This window comes from Sebastes fasciatus, chromosome 16 (genome assembly GCF_043250625.1).
Source record: "Sebastes fasciatus isolate fSebFas1 chromosome 16, fSebFas1.pri, whole genome shotgun sequence".
NCBI lineage: Eukaryota > Metazoa > Chordata > Actinopteri > Perciformes > Sebastidae > Sebastes > Sebastes fasciatus.
This window is the reverse complement of record NC_133810.1, coordinates 30,142,010-30,153,752: the sequence shown is the minus strand read 5'-3', so window position 1 is coordinate 30,153,752 and position 11,743 is coordinate 30,142,010. Positions and strand designations below refer to the sequence as shown.

Below are 11,743 nucleotides of genomic sequence, written 5' to 3'. Positions count from 1 at the left end.
ACACACACACTCAGCATCCGTATCAATGAGTTTCTGGGTGTCCACGTCTCTGAGAAGCTCTCTTGGACCCTCAACACTTGAACTCTGGTGAAGAAGGCTCACCAGCGTGACCTCTCTTCTTCTTGAGGAGACTGAAGAAGATCAACCTGTCTTTGCAGATTCTGTTGAACTTCTACCGCTGCATCATCGAGAGCATGCTCATCAACTGCATCACAGTGTGGTATTGTCAACTGCTTGGTCTCTGACATGGAAAGCACCTAAGAGGGTGGTGAAAACTGCCCAAAGCATCACCCGTTCTCCACTTCCTGCTCTCTGTGGAGAACGGGAAGTGGAGAACGGGACACCTCTCACCCCAGCCACAGACTGTTTGCCCTCCTCCCCTCTGGGAGGCACTACAGGACTCTCCAACTGTCATCTTGCTGGACTCTGCACCTCGGTGACAGCTATGTTCATCCTGCTCACACTGTATATATATCCATGCATTCATACCCCTTACTGTTTATTCCACATTCTATATATTACAGGCCTATATTTTACTCTGCACTTCACCGCTTTTTGCACGTCTGGTCAGATGCTGAACTGCATTCTCAGTACCTGTTCTCTATAAATGTACTAAATGATAGGAATGTACTGTGATGAAACACATCCATGCTGGTGTTAATATTGACATTTCTCACCAAATTTATAAAAAAAAAATCTGCATTTCATGGGATGATAATGGCTGCATCTACTTTTTGGGTTTGAATAAAAGGATATAAGGTACAGTAGAGAACCAGTGGGACATTTATGCCCTCTTGTGGAGTGATGATGACACAGCATCTGGTTTTAAATTTTGTGTAGTCTGATTCTAAAATGATCAAATACTCACAATTTGAAAATGAATAAATAAATATATGTAACTGTCATCCAAATTTAAATACTGTCAGTTGAGGAAAGCAAAACATGAAATCAATCTTTACCCTAATCCTCCTTTCTATGGCTGAATTTACAGGAGATGAAACAACCCTTTTTTGTCAGGACGTCAAATTCTAAGTATTGATAGCATCTGTTCAAATAGATGTTTGGCAATGGAAATTGGTGAAATGAAAAATAATACATACATGTTTTTTATTTCTATACTTTAATAAGTTGCTCACCTTAGTGCACCATCTCTGAAGGATGCACCTTCATATGCAGAGTCCTTCCAAAGGTGCAGCCCCTGAATGTGGACCTAATGTCAATGCATATCTACTTTGGTAGAGAACACTCACCTGCTGGAGTTGAAAGACTTACCTTTGGTTGAATACATATTTTATGGTGTCAATAATGTTAATAGGAAAAGCATAATTGTGAATTTGGGTTTACTACTGAACTGACTGAAAAGGGAATATGCTATAAACGTATTGACTTGGACACCACCTCTTCCAACAGTGTTTTTATTTGAGTTTAAAATAGACACAAGTCTGATTGGATGATTCAAATCTGCAGTTTGATCATGTTTTAAAACACAGCGAGAACCCCAATGCTTCAGTTGTGTTGAATGCACATCCACAGGAAACAGAAAACTGTTGCAACATGCATAGGTCAGACATCCTTTACATTTCCACACAAAGATCCCCAACTGACCTGTTGATGTGTTACAATGTTCACAATGACTTTGGAAGTATTAAGTTCAGTATTAGAATCAGGCCCGTATATATGAAGTTATATTTTCTTTTACATATCATCATATTGCTGGCCAATAACATGTTCGAAAAACAAGGATCAAAATATTGATCCATTTTAAAATGTTTTTCTTGTTGCCGCAGAAATGCTCATTTTTAAGATAAAATTACAAAATAGAAAATATCTCTCCGTCCTTTAACTTTATCATGCTTCAACACCCTCAGCACAACGACACCGCAAATCTGATTTAGCCTTCTTTCACTGAAGTTTAGATGTGAAGGAGGATTAAATAAATGTTCTATTCTCTCAAAGGAAGTACATTTATAAGCTCTCATCTCTGATATATACTGGACAGTAAACCGACTCTGTTAAGGCAAGTGGTGACCAATATGTTATGGGAAACTTGCAAAAGAATGATGGCAGATATCTTGAAACATAATGCAAAAAATAAAAATAAACAACTAGTGTTGATCGTCACATAGCAGTGCGGAAAATATTTGTTGTTCCATCAAACACAAATCTTAACTAATTCATGGCAAGGGATGAGAAATATGATCCCATCTGTACATAAAAACATAATTTTCATCTTCCAAGAATGTGATTTAAGTGCTCATCAGTCTACTACAGGTACAGTATGTGGTCCGTACAAACAGGTCAGGGGTCAGTCATCTGACTGCACTGGGCCATCTTTCACATAATTAATTAATTTAAATTTGCTTTAAAAATTGTATTCATTGCTGTTATCATACGGTGCCTATTTTCATTACTTAAAAACAATGAATAAGTGCACTTTTGATTAGAAACATACCTGTATTCAATGGAACTACTATATTTACTTGATAACAGGTTGGTAAAACATGCCGTCCAAATTGTTGTCATGGGAATCTGATGACCAAATGGCGTTGCAGTTTAACAGAACAGGAAGGTTATCATCCCACTGGTAGATGCATTAGTCATTCCAAGTGCTTACTATACTACTATATGGGCCTTCAAACAAGGCGAGCCACCAGTGAGTAAACTAGTGGATATCGTACTGGGTCAGGACATCAGGGCTCATCCACTTCTAAAGTTTTATTCAGGCCTTCTATAGCCTTCTGTAGCTGATTCAGGATAGTCCTTGTTGTCCCGTCAGGTGTTCTGCTGAACACTTAAAGGTGTTTTTAAACCAGATAGATTGCAATTGTCTCACGGCAACTTAAAGAAAGTCATCCATGATCGTAGCTATTAATGCTTTCATGTTTGAACCAGAGGCAGGAGGTGTGGTCGCTATAAGGTTGACTGATTGGACACCTGAGGGTCAATATTAGTGTTCTCAGCTGAGGACACAAATGACTAAATCTGTGGGACATTTTCATACCTAACAATTAAAGGACAGGCTGACAATTTTTCCACGTCTGTCTTAAAAGAGTAGTCAGGTGCCCACACGGACATTGAAACAGGTTTTGCTTGCTGTATTCGATCATACTGGACATGAAGAGATCCCTTCCTAATAAGTGATGGGGGACAAAATCCACAGTAAAATGTATTCAAAAGTTTATCTGAAACTAACTTTGAGTTAGACAAATCAATTGGGTATCCAAAGTCTTTTTAATACAAAATTCCCACGTTGTGTTACAATCCCTTCCACTGCAGGTCAACAGTGAAACACTTTCTGGGGAAACACCAACATATTGTATAGAAATTGGATATGAACCAGAGAGCAGGGTCAGACATGTGCGTCGGGTCTTCTCCCAAGCTTTGAATCCAATCATTATTATCAAACCTTTCTCATTAAGACTGAGGAGAACAAGCTGTCTGAATCAGTGTCCTCTTCAAAGTACAGTTGAAAAAACTCACCTTTTCTTTTAGTCTTTCAAATCCTTATAATGACAATATCATATCTGATACTTAACTGCATTTTGTGAAAGGTATGCTTCTGTCTTCTCTGTTTTCAGAAAGTATTGGTCCTTTATTTGTATTCCTATTCTTCACTGTCCTTGTTATTAGTTTCAAAAGACAAAAAAATGTGTTTCAGTATTAAATTTAATCACTAATCGACCCTTTTTCAACTCCAAATTTACAAAATACTGGGAATATGAAATGTCTCTTTCACCATAATATTCCCATCCATCCTAACATACGGTAGTCACAACATCATTCAAATAAAACATGCTCTGTAAATTACCTTTTAAAGTTATATTTTTCAATAATAAATAACTCTGTGCTTTTTGTGCCTCCCTAGCAATTTAAGTAGCAAAATATAGTGTTACATCTCCGTTGCCAATAGCAGCTTTCTCCCTTTAATCATTGTCAGTGCAACAGCTGGATGAGTAATGCCTGCTTTTAAATAAAAAAAACAAAAGTCTTACAGTGAATACAACATTTTCCTCACACAAGTGTCATGTCAGAGAAATAAATACAGTAATTGGAGGAAGAAGTAACAATGTAAACAAACACAAATCAAAGCTGCGTTCAGGGGATGCATAGATGCAAAATCAGACAAAACATTGATGTGATTCTTCGTTAGTTGTTGCAGAGTGAAGGGAGGGTGAGGGTGTCACAGTTGGAATACCTATACTTTCCTTCCTATGTTAGCAAAGCAAAGACATCTGCGCTGAATACACCACCTCCTGTTCCCTGTTTGAAATTCCACACATACCCCATATTTGTTTAATTTTCATCACATTTCTTTTTCTTTTTGTTCAAATACACAAACGGTTCATGTGTCAAGACCTACAAATTCCCTAACACTTTGTGGAATACATTCAGGAACATTCATGTTGAGTGAAAAAATGAAGCAATAACCAAACAAAAGTGAAAAAAAACAAAACGTGAAAACATATACACAATAATTATTTATGAAGACTATTCATCATCGCCATACAGTTATCATATGTTACAACTTATTACTAGTTTCTAGCAGTCCAGACTCCCTTCCAGGGTGATGAGTTATTATAGTTTCTCCTTTGAGGGGATCCAGATATAGGGTCCTGAATGTTCTTCTATGACCTGTTTGCAGTGGTTATAAATGTCTTCTAAGGTGTCTCCTTGAACCAGGGCTGCAAAGCAAAGGGGAACTCTTTATGTATAGAACATTTAAATCATTACAGTCACACATGCACCTCGTCACTCATGAACCCTCACAGCTGTCAAATGTTTAAAATAGTCATAAATAATATTGATTTTTGTGCGTTGTTCTTGCATAGATTTAATTACATTTTTTTCACTTTACTTGAAACAAACAATGAGCACTTCGAGTAACCTTTAATCGAATTATAATGCATTATAACAGTGATTATAACGTCTGTTTTATAATATTTTATTTTATTAAAATTTTATTATTTGAATACAATCTGCTTGTTTTGTGTAGTAGTTGTAATACATAATTTTTATTTATTTATTTTCATTGTTATTTCCTTTTATTTCATTTATCTTTTATTATCTTAAATACCCATCTTTTATTTGCTTTCTTATTTTATTTTGTTTTTATTTTATATTATATTTTTTTTTTCAAAATTATTTTGTCAATCGTCTGGCCAGCACTTTTAATTGCATTTGGCTTGTTTGAAAGATGCTATATAAATACAGTTTGATTGATTAATTATATTATATTACAAATATGGGAACTATAATACACTACAATACTGCAAAAGAAAATGTCAGTGAGTGACCAGCAATTACAAAATATAATAATAATGATGATACCTGACCTTATAAGTCATTATAAAAAATGTTTTATAATGATTAATGTCGAAATCATTATGGATATTAATGAGTGCTTAGAACTTTAATAATACAGTGCTATAAGCAGATTATAACGCATTAATGCATCATAGACATTGGCGTTATATAAATCTTTATATTGGACCATTTTAATAAAAGTTAAAGTTAAGAAATGCAGACGTGTTTCTGCTCTTCTGTAATCTGTTTAGAATAACTGTGAAATTTAAATCCTCTCATGTACTTTTCTATTGATTATCTACACCAACGTTGTTCCCTTTATAATTACAGAAGTTAGCTTAAACATTAACTGATACGACCGGCCTGCCAGTCTGGAAGGAGCTCAGAGAGAGTCTCTACTATAATACGGATATTTTTGGCATCTGCATGTGAGCACAACTTCATCGCTCCTTCTGTTCTGTGTGAAGTTGGAAGGAGAGCCTTTAAATCCGCACCCAGCCGGCCTCGTGTTCTCATAGTGTTGAACAGTGAAGCTGAATATTCTTTTATATTTGTGCTTTTATCATCGACGTCATACCTGTGAAGAATTCACCAAACTCCTGCTCCAGCTTCATCGCCCTGTCAAACGTCTTCCTGGCTTGTTCCTCTGTCAGTCTCTTATTCATGTCCCTGTACGGGGGACAAATGACACAAAATGTCCCACAACGCATGATTCTGTCTCGGATTTTTCTTTTAACTTGTGACGACTGTCATCGCCTTTGTGTTTCAATGCATGATTAGTAACACCTGGGCCAGCCAGGTCCTGTTTAGGGATGCACCGATCTGACTTTTTCAGTCCCGATACCGATAGCGATACCTGGGCTTTGGGTATCGTCAGATACACACATTAAGTCCCCATATTTAGCATTTATAAGCAGTATACAGGTACTTAATGAATGATTTATAACATGCTATATTGCAATTGTAAGCACATATAAATGACATTTATTAATTTCATCAATTATAACTTCTCCTAAAAAAGACATTTTATATTATTAAAACTGTGTTATACTATATTGTCATTCAGTATCTGTTTATACAGCAGCCCCCACTTGGTGTGTGTAACAGTTAATACACACTTATATCTAATTACAACTACATTACTATATATTACACTTTTATTTATAAATGATAAATAGGGGGACTTAAAATAAAGTCCTTCAGTAATATAAAACTAAATGTACAGTAAACATGCTGGTGAAAGATTGAAGGATCGTCAAAGGGAAACATTTGTGTGGTTTAATAGAAGACAAAATGAATACTCACATTAATGAATCAATAGACTTAGGTTTTATGAAGATGGCGACGGGATAGAGTTGTGCTACTTGTAGTCGTTTGATGGCATTTCCAGACACATCCAGAATGCAGTGTTTACCCTGAAACAGAGGCGAGATGTACCACTTCAAACCACACAGACTCTCAGCTTCTAAAGTCAAAGCTGCTCTATGCAAGAGTTGTATTTTTTTTTCATACAGTGTAAATCTAAACTATAAGAAGAAAGATCTATGATGCTGTTTGCATCAAATAAACGATATTTGATTCTTCTTTCCTTTAGCATTGATCACAGAGCAAGAACAGAACTTCACATTTATATTTCTGCATCCATGTGGTGCAGCTAAGACACAGCTTTAAAGAGTCTCACCCTTTCAGCCACATATTTCACAGACTGGACACTCGTTCCGTACAGGTTATCGTTGTACTGTCCCGCCTCGATGAACTTGTGCTCTTGGATGTCCTTCTCCATCTGTTCTCTGGACATCACAAAGTGGTAGTCTCGCCCGTCCACTTCGTAGTCCCTCTTCGGCCGAGTGGTATCTTTGGTGCGAGGAGGACAAGGAGCCGTTTTTAGTAACTATATCAGACCAGTAGACACTTCACTGAAGATCTCAATCAAGTCTATAAAAAGAAATAGCAATGCTCGTAAAGTGGCAATCCTTAAGATGTCAGTCTTTCAATTTGAGTGAAAACAATAGAATTGTACTCAGAGTTTAGCAGTTTAGCAGTTCACGAGTTTCAGTTGAAGGCACCACATGGACGTGAGAATCAAGTTTTCAGAATGTGTGCATAGTTCAATTCTTTTGTCTGTATACGATAGAGAAAATTTTAATTAATTTTCACAATACTACAAATATAGAAATGTTGTAATACTTTCTTCCGTGGGCCATAGGCTCAATCACCATTGTGTTACTCCCTTCAGTGATATATAGTGACTAAACAGACACTTACAGTATTTATATGAAAATCTTCAAGATTGCCACTTTAAATGTGCACAAATATGAACACAGTATACAAGCAGTGGTCTAAATGCAGGGGAGACTGTCTTCTGTATCTACGCCCCAAGGACCTGAGAGAGGCCCCACACACACAACACTTTTAAACACCTTATTTCTTTACTCTAGTCTATGACTTAGTTCCTATAGTGTATTTGTATATTTTGCACTGATTTTTTGCACAACACCTGTTGACTATTATCCCTGTACATTGCACATATTCTCTTCACTGTGCACATTTTGCATCCACACTGATCAATATTTTTGCACATTCTGTGCAAAACTGCACAGCTCTCTTGCTCTAAAATACAGTGCATATTTGTTTTTTTATGTACTATCTTTTTAATATTTTTATAGTGCAGTACTTTCCTGTATTTTTAAATCCTTAATATATTAATTGTTTATTGTATACACCAAACACTGTGGCAATTTCCTTGTATGTGAATAAGCTACTTGGCAATAAACCTGATTCTGAATGCGATATGCATATTTATATTCTGCACTTGTATCTGTACTGTGATTATATTGTTACCTTATGCAAAGCACATTGTGTTGCCCTGTGTATGAGATGTGCTATAAAGCTCAAATTGACTAGGCATTATCGAACAAAATAATTGGGACACCTTGTTGTAATTAACACAAACAAATGAGACCACGACGGAGCCTCTTTCTCACACTGCTGATATTGTCGGTGCCAATGTTTCGTCAAACTATGTTCCTGCTCTTATCACAAATAGAATGACATTTATTAAGGACGGCTCTGTGCCATAACAAATCCTACCGATCCCGACTTCATGGTTGTTTATGGCTGAATCCTCTAAAGAACCATGGACACACGTTTACCTTTAAAGACATCCACTCACATGTTTAAGAGCTTGTCATGAAATTTGCACAAGTGAGCAAAAACGGCACATTAAATTACACGTTTACTTTGTTACTTCATTAATTAGATAATACACAGAGGGAAAGTGGGGTGGATTCTCCACTTGTGTGCGACAGACTGAAGGTTCTTAGAGCTTTGGCAAATAAGGAATTCCTTATTGTACATTGTTAACTATCAATGTACAATGAAACGTCTTGAGCAAATTTCACTGGATATCTTTAAAGAGAGGAAGATAGCTGATAATGAATTACTCTACAAAGGTAGCAAGTGTACTATTATCTGATTCAAACATATATATATAGCACCAGTGTCCCGATTTCAAACTGATTCTACATAAACAGTGATTCCAAAAGGAGTAGAAGTATTTATGGGGACACGTTACTCCACATTACTCGCTTTCTAAACAAAGGGATGAACGAATCAACTGAGCTCATCCACTCACTCACCTTGATGCCCTGAACTGTTAGCAGCTTTATGTGGTTTGAAAGGTACATTGAAATAAAAGAAATGAGTAAATCAAAACATGCAAAAAGAAAAACATTACATGCAGAGAGGAGTGAGGTGTTCTTGTTAGGATGAGTCAAAATGGGGTTACATGTATATGAACTGGGGTCAGACACACATAAAAACACAAATCAGAGAGTCCTTCCATTTAAATCCCTACGGCAGCATACTAGAGTGAGGATAAACATATTTTTCCTTTATTGCATCTCCACTGTAATCTCCATGGTAATATAATTTAGTTCACTTACAATGGATTCATATTCCTTAACTTCTTACCTTTCAAAGGAGACCAGATATATGCATATAAGCGTTATGGTTGAGGAGCTATGCCTGATTCATTATGGGTAGTTATTTTAGGCATTTCTTTCCCGAGGGATAGGGCTAGGGGTCAACAGGCTAAATCTAGTAACTACAGTATAAGATCCAGTAACTACTTAACCTTATCTATCCCCCAAGTATGCACTGATGTTGGCAGAACTGGTTTCAGGTATTATGCACCTTTGTAATGGAATGAACTGCAAACTGCCCTCATACTAGAGTCATGATTTTAAAGCTTTATTATCTGACGTTGTTATGATTCTTGTAACTGTTTTTAATTCCTGTTTATTGGGTAGTTGTGTTGTTTCTGTTTTGCTGATTGTGTTCCTATGAACGTTTCTTGTTCTCATGTTGATGTGAGACGTGGCCTCACATTAATCTCAATGGGATTGCCTGTTTAAATAAAATATAAATGAAATAAAAATAAAAATAAAATAGGCATTATCTCTCAGAATTGAGTCAGTCTGCGTGTTTTCTCCAAAGTCTCTCATGACGATTGGGAAGAGGCATTACCAGCCCTTACCACCAGTTTACAGCCGTGAAACTAGAGGCCTACAGTAGATCTCTGAACACATTTGTAGTCTACATCTGTTTCACTCTTTGGATAAATGCCTTTAGGAGTTGCAAAAGAAGTTTTTTTCTTTTCAATTTGATTTGATTTTAATGTGGCATGAAAACCACTCCATTCAGTTATAAAACAAAAAGTGAAATAAGTGTCATTTAACATATGTTTTTCCTTTAATTATAACACAGTACATGCATAATTAAAAAGGAAATACATTACACTTTATTCCTATGTTTGATTTGTTTTTATATATATCTTCCTTAGACCAAAAGCCACCAGTGATTTAAAGTGGAGAAGTACATTAGAGAACTGTGGTGGGATGACTGACTCCACATGTGATCATGATCATGACTGATTCAGTAGCAGGGTAACACATCAATAAACACAGACAAGGATTTCACCATTTCTTCTCACCGTCAGTATCACATCATGCTACATGTTACAACTATTATTATCTAACAGCATGAATACAACATAAATTCCTGCTCTATTTCCATCAACTACTCACGTGGCACACAAGACCCAAACTTGTCTGGGAATTCTGATATCAGATCATCGTTGATTCTGTCCTTCATCGGTCCGAGGATGATGACGGGTCTGGCATAATTAACTAAAAGGGAAAACAAAGACTTCTTAGATCTCTTTAAAAGACAACACAGATGTTTTGTTATGCATGAAAGATGTACGATTTTTATAGAGGGGTATTCATTTCATGTGTTTGTGTGCAAAGATGCATTACAACATATGTGTATATTCTAACTCACACAGGCTCCGCCCTCTACTGGACTCTATGGGTAATACTCTCCTTCTCATATCTGATATAAAGTTAGTTATTATAAATTACTATCTATTATGTTTAAATTGACTATAGTACAGTATCCAGTGAGTGAAGCGTATTAATACACAGTGGCTCACATGTGGAGGATTAGCATTGATGACACATTTAAATACTTACTTTCTTGCCGTAGCACAGGTTCATATGAGAGAATCACATCCTCTTGACTCCCTGGTGGGGTACAAAGTGAAAAAATGTTATTTGGACAAATACTCATTACTGACATAGGCAACATTTTTGATCCAACGAATTAAACATTTTCATTTATTCATAGGAAATATTGATGTTTATTGATAATTTGACCTCAAGTCTAGTATCTCCCACTTCTCCAGCTTCCCAAGTGAATGACTAATATGGGATTTAAAACAAAACCTGCTGAGCTCATGATGCTGTTAATTGCAGCTCATACGGTTTCAATGAGAAATGCTGATATAAGGTTATTTGAAAAACACTTTGTTTCTCATGCTGCATGAAGTGATAGGAGCAGAAACATTAAACCATAACAGGAATCCCTGAAGTATTCAACCTACACAATAACATTAACTGATTAGTGGGTGAAGGCTCTTGGTTCCAAACTAATGTATCACTTAAATCAATATGAAAGTATACGCTGCCTGTGTCCTGAAACTTTACTCCAACACATTATACAATAGCTTACAAAACGAACAGACGGCATTGTGACGTGCTCCAAAATTCTGCTTCAAACGGACATGCTCACAAGCAAAGACAAAAAAACACTTACGTTGTTTAAGCCAGTGTCATGCAAACATGCATTAAACATTATCAACATCTAAGGAAAGGCGTCAGTAAGGAGTGCAATTATAAAACAAAAATGTCTGTCCAGCATGCCAATATACATTTGGGAAGCTCCGGTACACAATAATCACTATGGTGGCTTATAGTACCTGCTTCACCCAGACAGTTTAAGTTTGAAAATGGACATACATTAATACCGTACACCACTGAAAATAACAAAACCGGATTGATAGACATCATACTATATAAAGCTGGAAGAAAAGCCAGCC

General features: G+C 36.3%; 1 protein-coding gene across 32 annotated transcripts in view; it reads right to left on the bottom strand.

The window, feature by feature from the left end:
- Positions 1-3,889: 3,889 nt before the first annotated feature.
- Positions 3,890-11,743, bottom strand: part of dlg2 (discs, large homolog 2 (Drosophila)) — a 160,706-nt gene continuing 152,852 nt past the window's right edge. For 31 of the 32 annotated variants that reach the window (XM_074610306.1, XM_074610316.1, XM_074610319.1 and 28 more), the window contains 6 exons: positions 10,839-10,889; positions 10,392-10,493; positions 6,986-7,158; positions 6,610-6,719; positions 5,882-5,973; positions 3,890-4,682 (listed from right to left, as the gene is read on the bottom strand). In XM_074610306.1, the coding sequence (XP_074466407.1) occupies positions 4,576-4,682; positions 5,882-5,973; positions 6,610-6,719; positions 6,986-7,158; positions 10,392-10,493; positions 10,839-10,889 (635 nt within the window). In that variant the 3' untranslated portion in view covers positions 3,890-4,575. Of the gene's footprint in view, positions 4,683-5,881; positions 5,974-6,609; positions 6,720-6,985; positions 7,159-7,751; positions 8,967-10,391; positions 10,494-10,838; positions 10,890-11,743 lie in introns of those variants that run through there. The other variant, XM_074610333.1, reaches the window with a different exon arrangement.